Below are 27,297 nucleotides of genomic sequence, written 5' to 3'. Positions count from 1 at the left end.
GTTCTGCACCATTTGTATGACAGGTTAAGGGATCAGCAGGCAGGAGGTCAAAGTTCAAATAAACAGGCTTTGACTTGAAAGGGGCTTAAAATCTTGGTGCAGTAAACACTTATACATGTTATATTTTGGTAATTTATGTATAAATGGCTGTTGCAGCTTAAATATTTCACTGCTGAAATACAACTCCAATTAATTGCAGTGCTTTCTTCCATCTGTGTCATTTGTGATCTAAACTATGGCATCCGTGAAGGAAAGCAGTAAATGGTGTTTGGATTGACAGCATGATTAACCTGTCCACAAACAGTGGAAAGTGTCAGCGGAGCCTGCCAGCCTTGCCTCATTTCATCTTGCTATACCTGAAGACAGGCAGCCTGAAACACAGAGGCAGGAAAGATTGGCTTTATTTCTCAGCCCAGTTTCTCTTTCCTCCAAAAGCTGAAAGACTTTATTCACCAGCAGCCTCTCCGTTTCATGATTTACCCATAGACTTGTGTTAGCCAAGTATTTTTCTCTACTTCTATCTCAAATTGTACTCACTGTGAGTACAAATTAAAGGTTAGAATGCAAAAAATACATTACAGAATAGGCAGTGTCCGCAACAGGTAGTTGACAATTTTATTTTGGTATATGATAAGGTTTACAATATAGAATGAGTGAATAAAGACTAAATATTTGCTATCAGTCAATTTCTGAAGACCCTGATCCAGTGAAAAATACAACCAGTTTTGTCAGTCTGTATATGCAGGGCTTACGTGTCAGTGTGTCCTATTTAAAGTGCTAAAAGTTATGGTGGTAGTGGAAGTGGTTTGTGAGTGAAAAAGGATCCTTCTCCCATCAAGTAAAGTTGTTGATATGGGATGAATGCACTTTGGCTAACTTCTATCCTTAACACACACTGAGGGTATCACCAAAGAACTAGTGTATCTATTTCCCTCTTCAGGATGTTTTGAGAGTGAAAGCAGAGCCTTTTCTGTCTTTTTGTCTTTGTGTATACGGGTGCACATACACTCAGACACACAAACATACCAGCATCTTAACCTGCATCTGTCGCCTCTTTAAGTGGAAATTTTAATGTGGTGCAAGCACAGCTGCATGTCGTGGGTTGTAGGAGAAGACACAACACAAAACACACATGAAGGTGAGAGTGGAGAGTCAACCATAACTGTCATTTTTAAAGAGCTTGTAGTACTTTTTATATTTACTACTCAACACTCAACACAAATGACAATATTACTGCAAAGTCACTTAGTGCAGTTTATTCCTCCCTGAAAATCAGATTGTAAGCTGATGATGAGATTATTTTCATGAAAAAGTTTTTACCTCACTGTGGCTAAAGGGAAACAAGGTCACATTGTGGTACTTCTGGTTATCAAATGGCAGTATAAAGATTCCAAAAATAATGATCTAGTGCATGGGTTTCCAAACTCTTTCAGCTCGAGACTTTTGTGTCTCCCAGAGACCCAAACTTACAAAACTACAACATCAAGCTGGCACACACACTAGTCACTAACAGACACACGAAAAAAATAAATACTACACACAAAAAACGACTTACTTACTGTCTCTTTAAAGTCTTTTCTTGCACAGAATTCCTTTGTCTCGACCTGATACTGAGATCACTACATTTGGAGATGTCTGTTTTTTTTTTCATTTCAAATTCTCAGTATGTGTGTTGCCCTGTTATTTAATTTTCCTAAATTAAAATGGAAGAATGGAAGAGCATTCTCTCTTCTTCTATTTTAAATAGCAAAATAAATTTCACATATCATAGCATTGTTATGCATTTTGTGTTTCTGTCTAGAAAGTGAGATACTAACATGATTTATTCATACTGGATTTTATTTCTTGCTGCTCATTTGTTTTTCTTTCTCATTTGTACAGATACTACTTTTAATTCATGTGCAACACAGTGTTTGTTAATTGGCTGTTATTATCTGAAAATCACTTTATAGTAGGAGGCTGCATCAGTCATCTTTACTATATTACATGATTAGTATGTTGCATGGCAGTTTACACACCAAAGAGCTCCATCATAGCCTGATAAAAGAAGTTGTGGATTCAGCTGTGTCACTGTGAGGCAAACCACAGAAACCAACTCAAACACACTCTCGGTCAGGGGGCGCAGATACTCAACTGCCCCCAAACAACACTGGAGGTGTGAGTGCTTCAGTAGTTTATCCACACAAGGCCCATCAAGGGCAGCAGCTCTTTGTATGGGCAAACCCTAATTACAGTTTGGACCGTCATGAAAAAGCTTCCGCTCTGACATCAAATACAATGTCATTGAAGTACAAAGGCTTTCATTTTTTCCTTTGTTTCAGATGCCAGCACAGCAGAAGGAGCGGAGGACCGAGAAGGAAACGGCAGAAAGATAACAGGATTTAGAAAGAGCTGGCAGAGAGAGGGAATTGGACAGAGACAATAGTGGAGACAAAAATGGCACAGCGAGACAAGGAGACAGACAAGAATGAACAAAAAATGGAAACATGATAAGAATGATGGATGTAGAGAGAAACAACTACACACACACACACACACACACACACACACACACACACAAACATCAGACAAATGGAAATGCCATTAAGTTCGGATGCAGATGAAGCGCTCAGAGATGAAGAAGATCAGAACAATGAAACTGAGTATTCACAAACTTCATGAGCAATTTCTTCCAGTTTCCACTTTATGACTATAGCAGTCATACGGTGTGTGTGTGTGTGTGTGTGTGTGTGTGTGTGTGTAATATTGAGGGACTTTTCCTAATTGTTTTCCTTTCCCTGTCAGTTAAGGTGAACAATGGCCTATTTTGTGTTCCAGTGGACAGGAGACTGTCACACCCATGTCTGAGCACTGTCCAGAGTGTGTGTGTGTGTGTGTGTGTGTGTGTGTGTGTGTGTGTGTGTGTGTGTGTGTGTATAGGTGTGTCTAGGTGTGTCTAAGTGTGTGTGTGTGTGTGTGTGTGTGTGTGTGTGTGTGTGTGTGTGTGTGTGTGTGTGTGGGTGTTGGATATTTTTGGGCTGGTTATTCTGATGAGAGTGATGGTACGTGGTGATGATAACAGTTTATATTCATGCGTGTATTTGTGTGACAAAGACATTTGGCGTGAGTGTGTGTTCCTGTTTGTCAGTAGATTGGACAGACAGTTTATGCTGCAGATCCTGTGGAGGTGAGGATGTGTGTGTGTGTATGTGTGAATGTATTTAGAGAAATGTCTGTGTACTTATGAGTGGGTTTCTATATTTGTGTGCCTTTCTCCCACATGATATCCGCTTCTACCTTTGTAGTTTGCCTTCAAATTTGTCTCTGTTTGGTCTCCAAAAATGGACATTTAATGGTTGAGAGAAGGATGATGAATGTCTGTCACATTGTTGTACACTGACTGACATTTTCCTTCCTGTCTTGTCTAATACAGTATGTCCACTTAAAGTCGCATTTATATAGCACTTTTATCCACAGCGCTGTAAAATTTGTCAATCATTCACACATTCACACACTGATGGCAGCGAACAGCAAGGTGCTGGCCATTGGGAGCAATTTGTGATTTAGCGTCTTGCCCAAGGATACTTATGGGTGGATATCAAACTGCCAACCCGGTGTGAAGTGGATGGCAAATTCTTACGGAGCAGAACTATACTCACAATTACTAATAACTTATAATATATTGTTAATACCATAACATAAAGAATGATTCCATATGTATTTTATATTAAAAAAAACAATATCCATTTTTTGTCAATAATAGTCAACAGTTGAGTTTCGATCTGAATGTACTTAAAATTTTAACCTTATTTCAAAAAGATGCATAAATGTCATGAATATTTTGCACCACCAAGGTATATTTGGCAGACATACTGCCTGATTGTTTGATGGCACAAAGAGCCAAACACATCAGTTTATGGCTGTGATAAATGCTGAGAAGAGTGAAAAGCCAACTCACTTTCACCGTGTCTGCGTAGAGTCAGGTATTTCATCCGGTTAGTACAATGTCGAAACAAAGCTATCAACTAAACTTTTAATGTGAAGTTGAATACATTTTACAATTCATCCAAATCAAAACGTCTTCAACTTCTGAACGGAATCCTAAGTTTGATGCTTCTGGTATGTATATCTTCTTCAGAAAAACTAATTAGAGAAAGGAGATCTTCATTTGACCAAACAAAAGTTAAGAAGGACAATGATAAAAGCCGGGAAAACAGCAATATCCCGCTTTCCAGGAAGGAAGCAACAACATTTATAGGAAATGTGGTCTTAAACTGGATTAAACAAAACACCTGCAAGAGCCAGATGATAGCAACGACTTACTCCAAGGTTTCTCTGTAAACTCTTATCATTTTAGCCAGAAGCTTGTAAAATCTTTTGCTAGTAACCTAAAGTAAAGAGGTCAAAGGTCACACCCCTTTCAGTGTGTACCAATGATATTTGTGAATGGAAGAGAGGAGAAACAAGAAGACACTACGCACTTTTCTTGAATTTTAGACTTCAATCATTTTGCCTCTTTTTTGTTGTTTCATTTTTCATCAGAAGTTGATCCTTGATCCTAAAAACCCCGCCAACACACACAAAATAAACAACTTGCCCGGCTTACTGTAATCCAGGAAAACAGATTTGTTACTGTAAATCTCCGGGCGCAGCCTCTTTTATTGTAGTCTTGTACATCAAAAGTCTCTCTGTTGCTTTTTTAACCCTCCCTGTCTTCTCAACCTCTCACTCCGTCTTTATTTTTCTCTCCCTACACCCACCTGTCTCAATCCCTCACTAACTCGTCTGTCTCCCTTTCATATCTGAGAGACAGATTTAAGATTCATGCAGAGACAAAAACACACCCCCTGATACCGACACACACACACACACACACACACACACACACACACACACACACACACACACACACACACACAGACAGACACGCACGCACACACACACACACACACACACACACACACACACACACACACAGTATCCTCACACCAACATCTCAGGCCAAGTTCTTGACAACAGACTCCCAGCAGTCTCTGCCTCCTCCACAGCTTCATAATTGACCTTCTGTGTGTGTCTGGCCATCTGTGTGACTCCAGTCGCCCTGTTTGAACATTTTCACTGTGAGTGCTGCTCACTGGTCCATCTCCACTTATTTTCCTTGCCCTCTCTTTCTCCTTTTCTGTCTGCCTATCTGTTCAAACCCTGCAGGCCTAAATGGAGATGACAGTATTGATCAATCTTTCCATAAAACTCCCCTCTCTCCTCCTCTTTCCTCTGATGGAAAAAAAATCACTGCAGTGTTGTGCAGTTTTATCCAGTCATGCTTCTGTTCTGACTGCAATATGGTTTTTCATGTTGGCATAACAGAGGGTTTGTGTCCAAAAAATGAAAGATGATCAAAAGTATGAGAAGAATTTGTTTCAGTTATTACAAACTCAACAGTGCAAACAGTCATGAAGCAGAGCGAGAGAGTCTGTAATGTTCTGACTGTATTTCTGCTACCAAACTCCCGGAAACACATGAAGCAGTACAGAGAGCTGTAAAGGGTAATTTTGTTTTCTTTTCTTAGAATCTAATCTGCAGGAAGCTGCTAATGTTGATGATGATAATGGTCCTGATGCTTACGACCTTGATGATGATGATTATGTTGATGAAGATGTACTGTGCCTCTGCAGCATGCAGTCATCTGACAACTGTACAGAGTAGATCAACAGTGCCCCTCTGTGGCGAGCACAGAAAAGTCTATAAAGGTCTTTAATGGATTCACATAAAGGACTGAGCACCCATCAATTTTATTTGTATGTTTTTCTTTTAATTGAATGATTAGCAACTGTCCACTAAACACACAGGTTTTTTCAATTACCTGGTGTTGCTGGCCAATTGCAGTCTATTTTTTTCAAATGTTGACCTTAAATACCATTTTTTAACCCAATAAAGGGCCTTTTAAAGTTTTCTCTGTAAAGCCTTGACATTGATATAAGAGGTCAACATCTCATCTGTCAAAATGTGTTTTTCCTTGTAACATATTAGTATATTTAAAGATGATTTATTAAATATTTAAAATATTGATATAGCAGCTAAATAAACAACTATTAATGTAAAGACATAGTGGAGTCCTGGTGTCTATCGCAGCCTCTCTGTGTTTTGTTTATGACCAAACCAGAGTTGGTGATGGTTTTAGTTTAGTTTTATTCTGTTTCTGCCCACTCTGAATGAAGTTACAATGTGATGACATGTAAGGTTAAATCGCATCATTGTCTATGGAGTCTGTTTGCGAGCAATAGTGATTTTACGTATTTTTGTGAAAAAAAAAAGAAGGTCTATCTCTGTAGGAATCCTTTCCATAATGTTGTGACACACTTGGAATAATAATGTGAGCCTGTCAGTGGCAACAACAACACTTGTAGTCAATGCACTTTGACGGAGCATTTATCTCCAAGGTTTATCTAATGTTACATTTCTCATCTAACTGGAATCAACGTGAATTGAGGGGTTATTTCGACTAACCAAGTGTTGGTGATTGTTGAAAGGACTGTGGAAAGACTAATAAAGGTGGTTTTGGTGAGCCTTATTTTGTTTCTGTCCAGTTTGAAGTGTGTTTTACAATTATTTGTGAGGTAAAATTACTGGTATGAGATGCCGGTGCTCTAATGTGACATCTTGTGCCAAGTGTATTTCATATATATATTTAATGATACATGGATCAACGACAATGTTGTTGTAGTGACCCTGCATCACGTGTCACATACTGCCCAAAGCAGTTAAACAGTGCCACCTTGTGTCATAAAACGAAAACATAAGGTCGAGATCACAGAATCATGTTGAGGTAATGATTTGAGGGATCAAATTTATCTGTGAAAATAATCCTCCAAATAGTGGTGAGACTGGATGGACAAATCAAAAATAAACTGTCAGTGAGCTTTTTTATGTAACAGGATAGTTATTGTGTGTATTACCTTGATCTCTTCTTAATGCTACATGTTCCTGATTCCCCTCTGTACACACCAAATGTTAAATGTGCTCACGTTTTATCCAATGTTTTTCTGTCTGAAGAATGCGGCTGTGTGCACGTGTGTGTTATCTGTATGACAGCTCTCTACATGATCATAAATGTGGATGAGGAGGGAGAATGTCTGCCGGCCGGAATAGAATGAGCTAAAGATGGATTGAACTCATTGCCGACAACCAGGCTCAGACAGACAGATCCATCTCTCACCAGCCAATGTGTGTGTGTGTGTGTGTGTGTGTGTGTGAGAGAGAGAGAGTGGTCATACTGTACATTTCCAAATTTATAGATCAAGAAAAAGAAATAAACAAAAGCATTCACACATCTACTTATTTGTCTTTGTTTGGCTCTATGTCACCATTAACAATTCTTGCTCAGAAATACAACACAACACTGTGCTGCTGCTCTCATGTAACCTGTGAAATCTCACCAACATAAAATCCTGTAAACTGTGAACCAGAAAAGGTTACTGCAACAATTAACAGCAACAATTACAATCTGTGCTGTCGGCTGACTCTGCAGTACTTTATAATGTCCAATGAGTGGCAGCACTTTACAGCACTATAGCTGATCGGTGAGAGGATCATTGCTGAGGAGAGAGGGTTATCTTTTTGTCAAATCACTGAGAATATTTTTAGGGAAAAGATAGAACTTGAACTTGTAAGCTCAACACTGGCACAGTTGTGCTCTTAGTGTCTGGAGTTGTTTGATACGATTTAGCATGAAAATATACACATCTGTAACACTTTCTCTGATACATATCAGCATTGATGTAATTCAGGGTGATGAGTTTATAGACTGAATTATGAGACCGGAATAAGGTACGCTTCAAACCGAGTGCTTGTCAGATTGCCTAACAACTACTCAAACCTCCATTACAACTTTTTGAAACACACAGTCACCGCACTGCTTTGCCTGCGACTAGCCAGGTGAACAGAGGCCCAAAAGTAAAGCAGGATTTCTTTATTTTTTACACAACTATTTCCATACGATTCAGGTGTACAACCGAGTGCAACACCACACGTGTGTTTGAGAAAAGACTGATATTCTGAACAGGTATAAACAGTTTTCCCTTAAGCTGTGTTTGCAAACGTTTTACGACCTTGTTCTTTTCTAGTATGCCGGTACTCAGACCTTAAAGTACTTCAACATTGCACATTAATAAAATTGAGGTGCCTATGGTAAATGCTTAGATCCTTCAAACTCCGCACCTTCAGTTTATAATCCAGGCTTTACATCCTAATGTTGAAGTCTCCAACCCCAAGATTTAGAAAGACAACATTGTACAACTGTATTCACAGGTTGAAAAGTACTCCTCATGGCAAGTAAAGTGAAAATGATATGTAAAATTGGTGTAATGCTTCTTTCAGTGCTCTATAATGTTTTCCACAGTTACAGTTAGTAACAGCTGCATGTTATACAATAATAGCATGAACCTTACTATTGTTTACAGTGCACTATTTTGACAGTAAGTGTCTAAGAAGGAAATGTATCATTTTGTGAATGGGTATTGATGCACCAGTAGACATTAATCAAACTGTGGATGTGTCCAAAATCACTCCCTATTTAGGGAGATTTATTCAGCACACAGTGCCCTCAAACATTCCCACAATTAAATGAAAAAAAGTACTTTCCATGGCATGGACACTACTTTCTTCTCACAATCCCATAGTCCAAAGTTCTGAATTTTTACAGATATGAAATGTGCAACTTAGCTGACTAACAGTTGTCTGAAATCTCAATTATCTGCTCACTATAGATCAAACCATCAAGCATCTATTATGTGGGGAGTAGTATGAGTAAATGAGGGAGTGATTTTGGACACAGCTTGAGCTAATAGTGCCAACTGCAAATTTTAAACCTTTACAAGTAGCAAACAGAAATAATTCCCTCCGGATTCATTACCTTGTGTAATTTATTTTCAGAGCTGTTGCTGGAGCTATCATTCCACTATTCCTGAATATGCATGGTACGCTGCACTATGGCACAACAGTATCCATCAACACTGCATTCAAATTTAAGCGATTCACTAACCATGTTGGCATTTTACAATGCCAAGAAAGTAAGACTTAATTTTGTCCATGTTCCCCAGTGTGAATGCAATACTGAAAACATGGTTTACATAAGCAGCTTTACAAAATTCTTATGGGACAAAGCTCTACACTTATCATAACTTGATATTTTAAAGTCACATGTTCAACAAATGTTAAGCCCACCTTCTATGAAAAGGACCAAAAAACGATTTTAAAAGCTCCATGACTCAAACTAATGGCAGGATTTACCTTATCAAGAAACTTTAAATGGATATATTCCTCACTGCTCACAAAGCTCTTCCAAAAGCAATTTGGATCGTAGTGTAATGTGATTTTGAAAAAAGCAATCTCCCAAAACAACTGCAGTGAAAAACAGCCAGAGCAGAAGCAGTAACTTATCAGGATGTGATTTAACTACCACTTGTGCTTTTCTGAGTGGGAACCTACTGTAAGTGGAAAACTGTTATTCCAGTAAGTGAAGATTTATACGGAGTTGCCAAATAATAGAAATAACAAGCAAGACAGAAGAAGAGAAGGTGATAGGAAGGTCAGGGAGGTACAGGAGATGAGAACAAAATGGAGGGTGCAGAAGACGCACAGGAACCAGTGTGGGGAAATTAACACCATCCAGTAACCACATGTTGGTAAATTAAGGCCGAGTCGGTTACATTTGTCTTATTTCACCAGTCTCTCAGGAAGGGGAACAACCACCGATTCAAGGCACCATTACAATCTCCTTGACGTGAAACCCAGTATCTGCACTAATTGCATCTCAAACAGTGACTGTGTTGAGATGTCTTCTCGCTGATTCTACTCGTAAAGAGAATACTTATTAAGTTGAAGATGAATTTGCCTTTTAAGCCTTATTAGAGTTTTACATAAAGTAGTTCCAGTTACTGTGACCAAAAGACATATACAATATGTAAACTCACTTCTTTACCAGATTATGTATGTTGCTTTTCTTCCTTAGCTTTTAAACTTCTTCATCATTCTGGTTGTTACCTGGATGACACATGTAGTGCATGCTTTATTCAAAGCAACATAAAAATAAGTTACACTGTAGATCAAGCCCCTGACGCCCTGTCTCAAATTAATGCTGACACAAGTGCCACAAGGTCACTTGTCCAGAAAGGCAGAAGTAGGCATGTTACCAGCCTGTTTAACCTGCTGCCAGCTATTTCCTGGCTCAGCCCCTTTAGATTTGTCTGACTCCGGCCCCCCATTGACAACTATAAGCCTGTTTTTTTTAACAGAACATTTGAGCGAAGTTAGTTAGTATGGATTCCACAGAAGACGTGAAAGCACAGCAGTGCTCAGCACGCTCTGGCTGGTGTCCTCCAAACCCTGGTTTCTTCCTAAACTGGCAGAGTTTTCAACTGGTCACTGAGTCCTGTGGTCAGGTCAGTCCAGGTCTCGTATTTCCAAGGGTTGTTTGTTGTATTCCAGTTCTCTTCCAGTTCTTGCTGGTGACTTCCAATGTTTTCCTATCACATAGTCCTCTTGCTGGCACCTCCACTGGCTAGTATTGCATCCCGTCACTGCTGGCACAGCTCTTGCCTGTGTGTCCTCCCAGCCTCTGCAGTCCTTCCCAAAGAGTCTAAAACCCTGGCATTTCCAATTCCTGAGTTTACTTGGCCATATCAGCCAGCTGCTCATGTTAATGAAAACTGGCAGGTATCATTCATGAGTTTCAGCGTCATCATCCTTTAAGATTCATGTAGACTTGCTAAGTACAAATGTGTCACATTACCAGAACAGTCAATATCCATCCACTTTACAAGGCTCCACTGAGACCTTCAATAAAACTGGGCTCTGCTGACATGGCTTATACACAAAAAGGCTCAGATTGGCTGCCATGCACATATTGTAGTAAACAATGACTAAATATAAACACAAAAAAAATGTATTCCTTTATTTCCAGCTGCCTCCTACTTGAGCATGTGCCCCACGTTTTACTGATGGTTCATGGTACATGGCTAGTCCGTAGGTTAACATGACATTGCCACTAATGATATTCATTATGAGCTTAATTAGATGTACAACAGGCCGTCGAGGCAGCGAAGACGAATGTTGATAATTAAATTCTGGGCAAAGGTTTACTGGAGAACATGCTACTTAGATAGAGCCTGCCCTTTCTCTCCGAGTAGGTTATGAGGCATAGAGAAACTGAGGATGACAGACAGTACGGCATGAAAGTGACAAAATGTCAAACAGACAGACTTGGTCGGATTGACAGAGAGAACTATACTGACATTCAGGAACAACATGTTCTCCAACAGATGATGCAGTCACCCTCAGTAATAAGATTAAGCCCTCCTAAAGTTTCACCAAAACTGGAACTCTTGCACTTTTCAAAGTTAGAAATTTGATTTAAGTCAGGCCCATCATTGTATATTAATGCCAGAACACATTGCTAAAGCATACAACAGCATCCCTCCAACTTTTGTTATTCAGACCAGTGGAGATATTACCTTTGCTAAACAGATTATGGCCTTAATGCCATAAACATAATACCCAATAATACCCATCAACATAACTATGTAAGCAAGTTAGGCTAGATGGTATTCCATGTTCAAAGGATATAAGGCCAGCTTTCTCACCTGATGAATTAATGAAATAATTGCCACCTTGGCTATTCATGTAGACACATATTTAAATACAATACAATATAATTTGCCAGTTAGCAGTTAGCACTACACTTTTTTGACTTTATCTATTAAAGCTGAAACTTTGAAAGATAGATAAACATGTTGGGCACTCTCTAATCTGTATACACTAATCTATGAAGCTACCACCAGCAGCTGTAGCTCTGACCGAAAGTAACAAAATCACCAGTAGAACTCCAGAGAATCTCTGTGTCTAAAGGGGGATTTTGTTACCTTTGGACAGAGCCAGGCAAGCTCTTTCCAGTCTTTATACTAAGCTAGGCTAACTGGCTGCTGGCAGCTGCTTCATATTTCCCAAACCTTTTAATTATATTCCTTGTAACAGGATGTTACACCACAAGATGCAAGATGCTATCAATATTGTGAGCTTTCCTTTTCCTTGATGTTGTGCAATGAAAATGGCAGGTAAGGTTTGCTTATGACAAACATTTTTCATTAGCAGCAGAGTATAATTTTAATAAACATTAGGAAGTTCAGAGCTCCCATAACAAAAACTCCAATCTGCCACATTGTCCATCAGTAAGCAGTGTCCTTGAACAGGACTTGAAGCCCTGCATGCTCACTCAGTGTTAAGTTGCTCTGGATGAAAACATCAGCTAAATGTAAGTGGAAAATGTGACAGGTTAAGACCATGGAAGCAAAACAAAGCAGTAACTAAAAGCAATCACGAAGCCTTGTGCAGTGAAAGCATTAACATATGCAGTAAAAAGGGATTGTGGTTATGAGGTATGGCTGCCTTTAGCATCACAAAGTACCACATAGTGTTTATTTCACTCACTCGCTTTAAGAAATGAAAAAAGGCAATATACGTAATTGGAAACAGAATTAAATGTTGGGTAAACAAAGTTATCAGACAAACTGGTTTATCAAGGACATGTCCTCTTTATCTATTTAATTCCCCCTGTACTTTAATTTTAACTTAGATAAATCAAAGTGAGCATGGGTTCACTTGTGTGTCTTTACATGAGTGTATTTGTGTGTGCACTGTCTGTCTGCTCACCTCAAGGTTTTACTTCTTCTGTTTCAGATGCTTTCAGTCCACAAAACAAATACAATCTTGCACCTTTAGCATACCAACATGACGTTTTGTGTCAGAGTGAATTATAGTGATGTGCATCCATGTCAGTACCATGCAGGGCAATGTGCCGAGTCTCACAGGATCACCAAAAAACCCATTAACACCTGAAAAAACCACCATTTACACCAACGTGTGTCCAGGGATCACGGCTGTATTGTAGGAAAGAGAATTAACTCTGTTGTAGCTGTTCCAAAATGACTGATGTTTTTAACACTGGTCTAAAATAAGTTGGATTTCTCCCCAAACTGACAATAAAATGACTTTTATTAGTATATAGAAAAAACATTTTTAGAAGATGTAAATTTGCTGTCAAATCCAATCCATCACAGGATCCACATGTATATGTTACTTCTGGATTTGTCATTTTTCCAATAATGAAATAAGAACAAAATACACACCTGAATACTCAATGGAATAGGCATCTTTACACAAGTCTGGGCAAGTATCAGTCGCCTCTGGTGCGATAAGCAACTTTTAAAGATGCATAACTTCCACATTGCCTAGGAGAGGTTGTTAAAAAGGAATATGAGGGGAATAACTTTGCATTAGAGATGAGGAAAAACTGTCCTGCCAGCAAATGCAATACAGGATTTGAATTTCTTGAGGCGAGTGTGAATGAAATGCAGACACATGGATAAAATGTGAATGCATGGTGTGTGAGCCAGACAGAGCCACGGAGGATAGACTTAAGGGTCCAATTGTAAGTTAGGATTTTCCCCTGTAGTTGGTTGATCAGGGTGGATCAATACTATCTGGTTATTTTGTTTTAAAAATTCAGATTCACAGGTAAACAGAATGATCTGACAACAAGCAGTGGGATTGATTATGTTTAAAAATGTCAGTGTAGTTTAAAAAAGAGAAGACGTTGCTGAGTTGCTGCAGATTAAGTGTAGAATAATGTGATGATCCGTTGAGGAAGAGGTGAAAAAGTCAGTGCAAATGCTAATAGGGTTGCAAGAAACATTTTTATTATCTTGAGAGTTGGAGATTCATTCTCAACCTTAGGGACGCATTATGGTATAAATACTCTCCATGCATGGTCCAATTACTGAGCTAATCCTGGAGTTTTTGACTGTATCTCACTGACTTCTTCACATATATATCCCCCATATACGAGACCTGTTATCCTGTTATTACATGACCTAAGTACAGATATCCAGTTGCTTGATGGCATCTGAGCTAAGTTCCATATTCAGAAGAAGAGTTTGGGATATGGTCAAAGGCTCCTGGCCTTTATTTCTGATTAATTTTTAGGGTTTTTTGTTGTTGCTGATGAATCTTTTAGTCTATAACATGGCAGAAAGCAGCACATTTTTTTTTACTGTACATCAAATAAACCATACGGTGATAATATCAGAACAGAGATTACATTTACAGTCATATAAAGCAACAAATCTTCATAGTTGAGAAGCTGGAACGAGCAAATATTTGGTATTTTGCTTGCCATTTCCTGCCATCCCTGAGATGTGTTTTATTTGAAACACTGAGCTAAGGCTTGCCGGCTGCATATACCAGGCTGTGTACTGCTTCTCCAGTGTACAGCTGTATAGCAGCAACTGAGAGCATCAACTTCCAACAAAGAAAAAAAAACAAAGCATGCAAAATGTAAAAATGTTATTAAATTAGTTTATTACTTAAATGAAATGTGTCAGCCATTAACTGAAACAGCAGTGACATTTTTAACACACGAGGTTGTGAATGAATGGAAAGGACAAACCGCACACAGGCAACAATATTCACTTGGTCAAGTTCATTTTTTCCGATACAATAATACTAAACATCTTCTCCACTTCCCTTGATTTCCACTCTCTCAGGCTTCGCTGTTGTAAACAGAAAGGTCAGAGGCCAAGCTCACATGCAGTTCCCATGGAAACTGATTGACAGGTCTCTTGACTTTGTCCTGCTGACGTCTGCTCTCCTTGATCATCAACTGGATGTCTTCGTCATCAAGGATCCGGATGAGGTCGCCCTCGGGATCGCGGTAGTTCACGGCGATGTCATCCACCTTGAAGACGTTCCTGAAGAGAGACATGACAGGAAGAGAATGACTTCAGACTGGGTGTTTTCAGGTATTTTAAATTGAAATATTTCCCTTTTTACTTATAATGATGTATGATATATCTTAGCAGTGAGAACCAAGTTTGAAGAATGTCCATAAAGGAAACAAAAAGCGGTTGAAGTTGCTTTGTGTAACAATTCAATAAACATTATTCACATGTTGTCTGAACAATCATTACATGTAACTTTTTTTAGCTTCTTGTAATGCTAGATACAGAAAAGCATGTGAGACCATTTTAAATTCAATTCAATTCAATTCAATTTTATTTGTATAGCGCCAATTCATAACAGAAGTTATCTCAGGACACTTTTCAAATAGAGCAGGTCTAGACCGAACTCTTTAACATTAATTACAGAGACCCAACAGTAGTAAATGTAGCTTTCAACATGTTTAAATATCTTTACAAACACATGTAAAGCAATAAATACAGAGCGGGACAATAGCAACAACAACCTCTCTGTATTTAAAAAAAAAAACATTAATTGTGCTCGTTCATGATGGGGGTTTGTTACAGCTGCAATAGAGTATACAGTATAGAATACAGTATTCTTGATTGTGATGCTTATTAAGTTCTCTGAGGATGATAAAAGCAGGGCAGACAGAGAGGAGGACAACAAATGCAAAATTCATATTTGCTTAATCATGCAATATGATGTAATGCTACATTGAATGACTGGTAATCTATATATTAATTTACCAATATTTCTTTGTTTGTATTCCTATTTTATTTTGTCTTACTTTTATTTCTGAGTAGTTTTTTTTATAATTATAACTTTATTATAATTGTATTATTCTTTTGTGGGGGTTCTTTTTCAGACTGGTTTAGGAGAATAAACACATTTTTATGTTTCTTTTATATTAAGTGGTTGTTTGCTTTAATGTTAAAACCAATAAAGATATTTAATAACAACATTATAAGAAAGCCCTGCACCATAATTCCAGTGAAAGGAAATGACTGGCCCCACCAGGCCTTTGTTGATATATTACAGTTTAATTAAAATTTTATGGTGAAAATTATCACCAAAAAAACATGCGTTGCACCAAAGGAAATGGGTAATGAGTGCAGATATGACCACTGTCTCTATATTCTTGAATGAACAGACAGTCATGTTTGTGCCTAGGAATTAATAAGAGAGAGACACAAAAAAAAACTGAAATAGAGAGACATAGTCACAGTTTATGAGGTTTTCTACCAGAGTCCTGGAGGCACAACATGATGAAGTATTACATCTGATGAAGGACATGCAATGAGTTATTCAAAGTCGCTTCCTGCCACCAGCAATGAAAGGACTTTTTAGAAGACATGCAATTCCAATCTGAGTCCTGATATGTAAATCAACATGCAAGGATCTATTTCTTTTAGTAGTAGTATGATCGCGATGTATGAAATGACACACACACTCAAAGATAAGAATGTAAGATGTCAGTGGTGAGGGTAGTATCACCACCAGCAGCACTGCTGAAGTGTCTCTCTGCTTGAACACTGATAGTGTGAGTGTGATGAAAGTATAATGTGTTAAAACATGTTAATGATAGTCTTGCAAACTTAAAATCATTGAAAAACAAAATCAGTCGTAATCATTTTAATGCGATGTGATGCTATGTGACAGCTTATTAAAGTTGTATTCAATTTAAGACACATTTCTACTTTAGGCAAGTTATTATTTATTAATTTATTTCATTATCTAGTAGTTTAGAAACATTTTCAGTTGCTTCACTCCTTCCTCACCATCTTCCTTTTTCCTGTTCAACACGATGCAATCCTCTCTCTTCTCTTTTCCTACTTACAATCTCGTCATGCCACCATCAGCACTACCCTCTCCTCCCCTGTTCTCTTCATGCTCCCCCTCCCTTTATCAGTGCTGAGCCATATTAAAACTCAAGACCAGGGTCTCATCCATCCTACTCCAGGGCACAATAGGCCTGAACACAGAAAAACAATAATGAGCAGATAAGCGGAAGAAATGAACTGATTATGAATGGGGAGGGCTAATCACCACAGCGCTCACCTATTTAAATTACCAGATAATGAGAGATAGAGGGAGAGGGAGAATGAAAGAGAAAAAGACAGAGAAGAACAGATACGATAGTGTAATGAGCATATGCATCCGGTGATGGTGGTGCAGTGGGAGGAGAGGAGGGGTGAGGGTGGGGGTTCGGAGGTCCGCAGGAACTAATTTGACGAAAAGCGATGATTGGCAACTGGCAATTCGCAGGTTTGCGGTGCACAACAGCAAAATATGCTGCCCCTCAGGACAGGCTGGTGAATGAATGGACTTTTGTTCATCCTTGTTTGTTCAGGAATTAACACGCAAAAAATACTAAGGAAGTGAAATGCTGAAAATGTGGTCACAAAATCACCTTAGTTCATCAGTATATCTCCAGGAGAAACACTAGATATGGAAATCTGCTCTGCTGTGCAAAAATTGAAGAACAAAAGATACTTCATTTGCGATTTAAATCACCATCTTTTTAAGTCTAATTCATTAAAATAGTTTCAGTAAAAAAAATGCTTACAAAGCCAAGGTCAAACACTACCAGTCAGTACTTTTTCATTTATGTGATTCTTGTAGGAAAGTAGTAGTGGGAAGTAGGAAAATAAGGAAAGGCTTAACTAAGATCATTAATGTTATTATGATGAGACGATTGAAGGTTTTCATGCAAAAATAGTGTAACTGTCACATACTTCACTGCCTTCACTTCAAGCATTCATCAATTATGTCAGTTTTATGTTCCATTATCACATTTTTTGGGAAGGTGTTGTAATTCACTCACAGGTGCGAGGCTGCATACAATTATTTTCTCCTCCACAGCTAAACAACAGTCACCTATTAACACCCACAAAATTGATCCTCACGTTTCTCCCCATCTCTGGCTCCCACATGGGTGTAAAGGAAATAAAACGGGACATAAAACACACACTTTTAACTTCCTCCCTAAAAATGGCTCCATCACAGCTAAAAAAAAAAAAAAAAGGATAGCAAGTTACAGAAAGGTCTAGCTAGAATCTGGTATACGCCTACCTCATACGCGACAGTAGGTCCTTGTATGTTGGCTGGATAGTGAGGTCCTCTTGTACACACACATCTCTGTAAGGAGAAACACACATCTCACAATCATCTCCTTAAAGCAGATTTACAAAATTTAAAACCAGGCACTATTTACAGACATGATTCACTCCTAACGGTATAATTACCAGATATACTGTATGAATTTAACAATTACACTCAATAAAAAGCTATGTGTGCTTTCACACCTAACTTGTTTGGTTCAGTTAAAATGAAGTTAATCAATGAAGTCTCTTTGCCGGGTTAGTGGGATTTTTTTTACTACACAACTGAACTGAGACTGCTTAAAAAAGGTAGGTCCAGGCCGGCTGACAAGAGAAGTCTGAGATTTAATGATAGCAGACTAATGTGATTTTACCATGATTTCAAAAACTAAACTACTAATAAATCCATCTGCGGATTGTGAACTGTTACAGTTAAAGCTAGTTTGTACAGTAGATCACATCAAACCTTAAGTCTGAGGTGCTGTGGGTGTCTGAGTTACACCCTTAACTTAATTTTTACCACAATCTGTTCTGTTACATTACTTATGACCACTATACAGTAGAAAGTTCAAGTTAGGTCAATGTTAGTATGGCAACGCAAAGACTAAGAATGAAATCTGTCTCTAATTTTTAACTTATCAAAAGAGTCAGACATATTATTACATATCTAATACATATAAGACACTTTCAACTTAAATGTTCTGAATTACAATTTTTCTTCTGTTTTGTTTACAAATTTCAAGACAGAATTGGAACCATCTAACAAGAGACATCCTGTTGACTCCTCAAAATTAAATTAGTAATTAAGTGTCATATAGAGGCACACACAAAGTCATGCTTCTAAACAGACCTGGTATCGACTCCAGAGGGGGTGAGCAGGAAGCAGCGCAGGCAGCTGTAGGTGAGGCTTTCACCCTCACCTTCTGTGTCACTGTCTGGGAGGGGCTTGATGATCTTCACAAAGGATTGTGGGAAAATACCAGTTTGATTGTTCACTGTGCCCTGTGAAGAGAGGACAGAATAGAATAGAACAGAAGAGAAGAGGGATAAAGAGATCATGAGAAATAGCAAATGAGTGGAGTCCCAGAAGATAGAGTGATAAGGGACTGATGTAATGATGAGATGGGTTGATGATTTAAAGAAGAGAAACACAAGGAAGCAGCATAGACGTGCATCTAGAGGGAGGTTTCCCAGACTAATTAGCCTGTTCATAATATCCTGCTGATGTTACAAGCACTCAACACACATACAGCCTTTTAACTGCACCCTTGGTGTCTGAATGTGTCTGCATAGACACACACAGCAGAAGTACGAGGCGTTAGTTTTATGTAAAAACATCCATGTGATCAGACACCAGAAAAATAAATGCGGTTTCCAGTCTGAGATGTTGGACATTTAGCCTATTTACTATAGTTTACTATATTAAAGCATTGGAGCCATCAATTGTTATAAGGGTTATTTTGCAATCATACAGTAAAATTTTTTGGTCTCTTTCAGAAAGATACCTTTTGTTTCAGGAGACCTGTACTTAAAGCAAAACGTGTTCAAGATAAAAGCTTGCTCGACACAAGGGGAATGTAGGTGCACGCATGTATGTATGAATGTATTACTTTGTGCAAAAAACAGCAGACCCATTGTTAATAAAATTATAGAAGTAACACACCTTTGCTGGTGAAAATGAGGAAGCCAAAATAGGGTAGAAGAGGTATCCATTTTTTACAAACTTTCCAGTTATGAAATGTGAAATGTTCAAATGCTTCCCTTTCTCTTTCCACTGCCAATCAATCACATGTATGACTGCTACGAAGAAATCTCTCATTGAGTTTTACATGGCTTTTTTACTTACTTCTGTTCCCTCATACAGATCATGCTGCAAAAAGCCTGGGTCCGTTACTTCCCATGATGCAACTTAAAAATGTATTTTTTTCATTACACCCTGCAGGCCTAGAAAATGCCCACTTCTCGTGTCTAACACAATTCCTCCAGTTTTTAAGACAGTCTATCTGTTATCATAGATTTGTAGCTTTGTACCCTTTAAGGCATAATGGGTGAACAAGTACATCCATTCTCTGCATGTAAGAATAAAATACAGATTTCTATTCTTAATTTTTTTCCATTTATAGTGGTTGGAAGGACAACCTGACTGATATATGTAGAAATGACAAACTAACCATCTATATGAACCCAATGAGAAGCTGCAGCAGAAAGGTTAGTTTTCTCATTTCTACAGCTACCAGTTTCTTCAGTTGTCCTGAAAAATTTAATTATACCTTTAAATCTGGGTTTTGGGCCACCCCTCACAGAAGCCACTCATAACATAGAAAGTATTTCTCATTTTCTCTGGGAATCCTGAAAATGTTCCGGTTTCTCTCCACTGGTGTGTTTGAAACATTTACCTTGATGCACCAGTCTGCCAGTTGGATTTGTCACGTTTTCCACCCACAGCCGCTCTGTCCACTGACTAAATCAGAGGCACTCAGTCAACTTTTCACAAGTTGTAAGTGTTGCATTAACCTCACCCATCCCAAAAAACAAAACACTTGCTACTAAGCATAGATGCAAAGTTGCCAAAAAAGAACAACAAGATAGTGTTTCGCAGTGTTGTGTAAGGTTATTATTATCAGTGTTTTCTGTTACGATTTTTGGATCTCTCTCAAAAGCCAGGGGCAGGATAAGTGCATCGTCCTCCTCCTCCATGTTGATTCTCTCTCTCTCTCTCTCTCTCTCTCTCTCTCTCTCTCTCTTTCTCCCACCACATCAGCTTCCACCTCCTCGCTCTCTCTCTCTCTCTCTCTCTCTCTCTCTCTCTCGCTCTCTCTCTCCCACTCACCCACTCCCGGCTTCTCTCTCACACTCCATCTCAACACCTTACGCAGTTTTATTCAACACGATTCCTGACCTTTCTTTAAGTACTCTGTGACAAAGCAGAGTTTCTGTGACAACAATTTGCCGGCACCAGTGTTCCGGTGTTGCATTTTTATGTTGAGCAGCTAATTAAAATGTCCCACATCCCGTTTTTGGACGACGACTTACACGTGACACTTGCAGTGTGTAATCAGGACATTTTGCTCATTAAGTAATTGTTCCTCTAAAAGAAACTGGAGCAGGGCACCTTCAATCACATCGGTGGCGATAGTTTGTGGCTACTGTACTGAGCTGCTGCCAGGTGGGGATGACACCATTTTTAAAAACCTTTTTTTAAGTTTTATTATATTCTGTAATTAATTTTGACTGTTTAAAACAAGATGCTCAATAAAAAAGACCTAAGAAAAAAAAAAAACTCAAGTTAAATCATTAGATGAAGCAAAATGAAAATACACATTCCATGGACAAAATGATGTGCCACCCAAACAAAATATGTGGATAAACCCATTTTTGGACAATCATCTGCTTCTATAAGCCTAAGAGCCTCCACTCTTCTGGGACCTGGCTGCACTGATTTGCTCACATTAAGCCACAAGAGCAGTCAAAGTGACGTTCCAGTTCTTCCCATAGGCGTTGGATGAGATTGAGGTCAGGTCTCTGAGCAGACAAGTCAAGTTCTTCCACACCAAACTGGGAAAACCATTTCTTCATAACCCAATAAGCACCCATAACCTCAGACCAAATGTCCCACGTGTCGCTCTGCATGAAGGTGGTCCGTTGGGTCTATTGCAGACATAGGCAGATAATAGATTTTACCCATGCAAACCCTTGTGGCCACGTTGATGCAGAAACTACACATTTTACTGACTATATTTTTGTCTACATACTTTTGACCACTCTTTTGGAAGAGCTGTAGGGGAGTTGGTGGTGCATTCAGGTACCAACAAATTCTCCCCCTAATCTCCTAATTTTTCTTTTCATTCAGACTCTTTTAATTTATCCCCTCACTTTTCTTTCCCTCTTTCTATTTGTCTCCTTGTTTCTCTGCTCTTTCCCTCTCTCTCTCTTATATAATCTTTCCTTCTCTCCCTTTCTCTCATCTCTATCTTTCCCTATAATTTCTTCCATCTTTTGTCATTCCCCTGTCTCTTCCTCCATCACTCTTGTCTTTCCTCTTCCTTTCTTTCTCCTCAGTCCTCCCCTCCACCATCCCAATCAAGATGCCTCCTCCTCACTTTTCATTTTTCTCTATTTTTCCTCTCTTCTTGGCTTACATCTTCTCTCCCCCGCCACCTCTTCTATATCTTTCCCATCCCTCCCTCTCACTTTCATCTGTCTTTCACCGCCTTCCACTCACCCACTCTTTCCGTCCCTTTCTTCTTCTCTACCTCTCTCTCTCTCTCTCTCCTTACTTCCCTCCCTTCCCTATCTCTCTTTGTCTCCCCCCTCCCTCACTCTCTCTCTCTCTCTTTCTCTCTCTCTCTCTCACTCTCTCCGTTCATACCTCCAGCCAGTCAGCGTTCACTCGTTGCAGCAGGAAGATCACCTCTCCCCTCTTCAGGTTCAACTCCGTCTTGTTGTTGCCGCGAAAGTCAAACATCGCCTGGGAAACACACACAGACACACACACGCACACACACAAGTCAGTGAGAGGAGAGAGGAAAGAGAGGGGAGAGAGACGGACACACTCAACACAAACAGTGAAGAGAAGGTGAGAGCGGACAGGTAAGACATAACACACTTTTTGCTGATGGATAATGACGTGTGAGTGTGTAAGTGAGACAAAGAGAGACAGAAGGGATGCTATATTTTATCAGTTTGAGATTTGTCAAGTTAAGAAGTTAAGATTTGTGAGCAAAATGAGAATTGATACACAATGGGAGTGAAGTTTGGAGAGTGTGTGTGTGTGTGTTTGTGTCTTACTGAGAGAGAGAGAGAGAGAGAGTGTGTGTGTGTGAAGTGATGCGAGAGAAGACGGATGAATTCATCTACTTGAAGAAGTGAAGATTTGTGAGGAAGAGAGAGAGACATGAAAATGAGTGAACCTGTGAGATGAGTGTGAGTGTGTGTGAGTGAGAGAGAGGGAGTGATAGAAAGCGAGGGAATGAGAGAGAAGGGATGTTAGAGAAAGATCCCTCCATGTGTAAATTTATTCAGGTGTTATGTCTGTGTGTTTGTAAGGAGCAGACACGTATTTGCTAGCAATATGTAATAGTATTCAATAGTATTGGTGAATAAAGTGGGTGCATCATAGGACTACAACTGATTATTCCTCACTAAATATGTAGATTATTTTAGCAAATATTGGAAAGATCCCCATCACAGTGACCCAGGGAGAAAACTTCAATTTTCTTTTTTTCCAGTCCAAAGCCCAAAGATGTGAGGCTGTAACCAGGAAATGTTTAGCATTTTGTTCGATAAATGACTTAAGTGACTGATCCGTTATCTAAATTGTCAATCACATTAGACAAATCAAATAACTGACCGACAATTTCAGCTGTAATATCACGTGATGTATGCAGCACTCCTGTGTGTGTATACACAATAAATACTCTACATACTAGTGACAGCTAAGTTTTGCATCTGTGTAAGTGTGAGTAAGAGTGTGTGTGTGAGCGTATGTCTGTGAGCGATGAAGTAAAAAGCCGGTATGAGGAGTTTGAAGTATTAGTGGTACAGCCTGAGGAGATGCCACATTGCAGTGCACGTGTGTGTGTGTGTGTGTGTGTGTGTGTGTGTGCAGTTGGGGGGGTATAGGATGCTTGACCATCCTGGTTAGCATTAGTACGTCTGGAATAAAAGCCTGCCAGAGTTGAATTTGCATTTAAAGTAGAACTCAGTAGAGTCATTACCGATGCTTTAAACCTTCTGTCCTTTTGCAAAGAGACTCCTCAAACAGACAAATGATAAAGTAGCCTATTACACACTCACACATTTCGGCAAATGCACAACCAAACACACGAGCTACATTCATTTTTCACTGTAATAACACTTAGTGCAATAGTACTGTGTAATGATAATCATAATGATAATAAATCTAATCTGTTGTGAACATGTAGATCCAAAAGCAAACATATGTGCACACGCTTTCCAGCATTCACACCCACACACACAAGTCAGCAGCTTCGCACAGACACAAGTTGTGTTATCAATGTCCACAGAAGAATAGAAAGAAAGAAAGAAAGAAAGAAAGAAAGAAAGAAAGAAAGAAAGAAAGAAAGAAAGAAAGATGAGCAATTATATTGGACTAAGAAATTGGGGAGAGAATTACTGCCACAGTAGGAGAGCAATCACTAGAGACACTGAAACTAAAAGAGTTGGAGAATCAGAAGAGGTACAGTGAGACCAAAAAAGAACGCAGAGCGGTTAAAGCAGTGGGAGGGAGGTGAAGAAGAGGAGGAGGAAGAGGAGTAGGAGGAGGAGGAGGATGAGGAGATAAGAAAAGTGAAAGTTAAACAGAGGTACAGGGCTGCAGAGGGCTGATCTTTCTTAGGGAGTGACTGTGTGATCCTGAGGACAATGACAATGACTCATTTTAATCCCTAAAGCTGGACTGATCTATAGTTTTATATTAACGATAGGTCAAATGACAATGTGTAATACGGCTCGTAGCAATGAGCCAACAAGTAATGATGGACTCCCCAAGTGTTTGGCTCAAAACGTATTGTACTCTGCTTGCCGAGCACCAAACATACAAAAGACAAAATTAATGACTAGCTGGTGAATATAGTGGAGTGTGAATATTGGACTTAACATTCACTAGATTTCAGGTATCTGTTTCTACAACGTGCAAATCATGGGCTGAGTCATGCTGTTGTCAAAAAGTTTGTCTTCAGAATACTCAACATCAGCTGCAGGAAAGGCCGACTCAGTTATTAACCATTTTAAACTACTATTATCGAGACATTACTGAATTGAAATATATTGCATGGCTATTGCTGAAAAAGGTGTTATATATCGTGTTTGACGCGTTGAAAATCTTAAGGATTATACCTTTAAAGTAAATGTTCTGGTATGTATGTGCCTGTGTACGAATACATGAATGTGTGTGCAGAGAGAGTGTGTGTGTGTGTGTGTGTGTGTGTGTGTGTGTGTGTGTGTGTGTGTGTCTGTGTGTCAGAATGTGTGTGAATGTGTGTCTACAGAAAATGAGACAGAGGCTGATGGCAGATTAATGAAGCTGGGGAGTGAGGGAGCAGGCTGGATTAACAATCCACTGAGATTACCCTGACCCTGAGGACATACACACACACACACACACACACACACACACACACACACACACACACACACACACACACACACACACACCTACACACATACACACTCTTTGAATTCGGGGCTGCTATTTTTAATGCATTATTCCAGACGCTGTTTTATTATAGTGTTGACCCGCCGCTGGCTGTAATTTATAGATGATGTGAAAATGTGTTGGAGGCGATAAGCTACTATCTCCAACACAAACACAAATATGATGTGACAAAGCAATTCCCCCTCTTTCTATACCTTCTTTCATCGCTCTCTCCCCACGTCGTCACCATCACTGTTCCACCTCTTCATCCCTTTACTTTTACTTGTCGTTTTCCCTTTGTCTCCATTTCAGCCTGTTTCTTTCATGCATTTTGTTCTTTTTTTATCCTTCCTGTCTTCCTCTGTGTCTCTACTAATGGTTCAGTTGGCTAATTAAGTGGTTGACTTGATGAGTGAACTATAACAACTCAGTGCAGTGGGTGATACAGTAGCTGACTGGATGAGTGTATGCCATTTATACAGCTGCATAAAAAGAGGCAATTGTGCATCAGTGCCTTCAGTCAAATACTATTTCAGCATCTGGCATCTGGCTAGCAAAAATAAAATCACTTTGAGATAAGTAAAGGGTTAAAAAAGGGTAAAAAGGGAAATACAATCATAACCAGGAACAGTAACACATTGAACAATTGTTCACACTGCAAAACAACTCACAGTTTGTCCATCACAATCCCTACTGATTGACTCTCTACTGATTTCCCCAATCAATCAGTAGAGAGTGACAAAGCCACCAACGTCATTTTCAGTTACTCAACCTACAACAACCTGTACAGCAGCATCATTTTCCATTTTTATGTTCTATGTTTTATGGTGGGTAGCTGACTAACTACTGTACATAAGAATAATGATGTCCTCATTTTAATCGTATAAAGCTCTGATTGATGGACTGTTTCATCAGCCGGGGAACCAGCCATCAATTCAGACAGTACGAGACCGAATGGATTCAACTAAAGGCTAAAGGCTATGAACAACATGAATTCACCTGATTGCTTCAGAATGTCAAAGTTATAGTTATTCCCATCTTAAGAGCTGCAACAAAGCTAACACTAAAGTGAGGTAGACGTCAATCAAAGTCCAGACCCATAAAAACTTGAGGTGTAATCAAAATAAATGTAATTAGCTGTGTGGGTGTAGCATAGTTGTGCAGAGGCTTTGATGTGTTTATCAGTTCAGAGGTTTTAAACAAGGCTATAACACCCTGGCCAGATGTGGAGATCTGTCGCTACAATTAGTTTCCTAGACTAACAAATAATAATTGTTATCCTATGAATCAAAAAGCTTGACTCTATGATTCACCTTTTTCCACATTACTCAGCAATCATGCAGAATGTAATCCTTCATTGAAAAAGCAAAGAAACCAGTTTCTTCTTCAGCAGTATCAATAGACCAGAGTTCAATGCGGCCACGTTGGATTGTTACAAATCTATCTTTGGTAATGTGTGAAATACAATGGCCTCAGCGATGACATTTTTAGAATTTGACCAGCCATGCAAGCAAATAATAAGATCATTCTGTCTCCACTCACTAAATATATACTCGAGTTTATCCAGAGCAGGTATTATGTGTTAGTGTACCTTGTGTGCCCAGTAAAGGGCTGGCCTCTAAATGTAGCCACACAGCCCTTGGGTTCAGCCAGCCCCGGGAGCAATCATCCGGTACAATTAGACTCGCGCCGACCCCTCCTTAATGAGCTTGTTAAACCCTCAGCTCGTTAGTCTGGCAATAGGGAGGTGGAGATGAGAATTGAGGTTTTTTTTCTCTCCCTGACGTTTAATGAAAGTGTATTTTTTTAAGTAGATGGCCCACTTCCTAGAAGGCCTAGAGTGAAGGATCACAGGAGGACATGCATGTATATATGAATATAAGAACGAGCAGAGGTTGCAGAGGTTGTGTGTGTGTGTGTGTGTCTGTGCAGGTCACTTCTGCTTCTAAACTAATCACACAGAGAAACTACAGCATACATTTAGGTATGAGCAAAGCCTATGTTCTGCATTAATCAAAAAATAATAGCTACATATTTGATATCATTGAACATTGTTACACTGAACACTAGATTATAATAAGCAAACCTCAACTTGATAATTGCAATTAAATGTAGATTAATTAATGGTGGAATTAGTAATAGCACAGTTTTTTTTTGTATTTTATTGTTTGTCTTTACTTAAAGCTGCATTAACTGATTGCATTGGTTGCTAGGGAGTAGACGGAAGAAGCTGACAGACATAAAGCCCTAAAACCTATAAAACTCATA

The 27,297-nt window shown here is 39.1% G+C and overlaps 2 protein-coding genes across 3 annotated transcripts in view; one reads left to right on the top strand and one right to left on the bottom strand.

Moving 5' to 3' along the window:
• Positions 1–14,374: 14,374 nt before the first annotated feature.
• The window catches only part of ncf4 (neutrophil cytosolic factor 4), a 27,975-nt gene continuing 15,052 nt past the window's right edge, over positions 14,375–27,297 (bottom strand). Inside the window, exons 7-10 of the mRNA XM_051384540.1 lie at positions 22,243–22,341; positions 18,724–18,875; positions 17,845–17,910; positions 14,375–14,780 (exon numbers count right to left, since the gene is read on the bottom strand). Of these exons, the coding sequence (XP_051240500.1) occupies positions 14,573–14,780; positions 17,845–17,910; positions 18,724–18,875; positions 22,243–22,341 (525 nt within the window). The 3' untranslated portion in view covers positions 14,375–14,572. The remainder of the gene's footprint in view (positions 14,781–17,844; positions 17,911–18,723; positions 18,876–22,242; positions 22,342–27,297) is intronic.
• pvalb7 (parvalbumin 7) overlaps positions 22,357–27,297 on the top strand; it is a 36,060-nt gene continuing 31,119 nt past the window's right edge. Inside the window, exon 1 of one of the 2 annotated variants that reach the window (XM_051384546.1) lies at positions 22,357–22,463. The gene's annotated coding sequence lies outside the window, so the exon portion shown is untranslated. The remainder of the gene's footprint in view (positions 22,464–27,297) is intronic. The other variant, XM_051384547.1, reaches the window with a different exon arrangement.

This window comes from Dicentrarchus labrax, unplaced genomic scaffold, assembly GCF_905237075.1.
Source record: "Dicentrarchus labrax unplaced genomic scaffold, dlabrax2021, whole genome shotgun sequence".
NCBI lineage: Eukaryota > Metazoa > Chordata > Actinopteri > Moronidae > Dicentrarchus > Dicentrarchus labrax.
The sequence above is the reverse complement of the archived record's forward strand: the minus strand, read 5'-3'. Positions and strand labels throughout refer to the sequence as shown.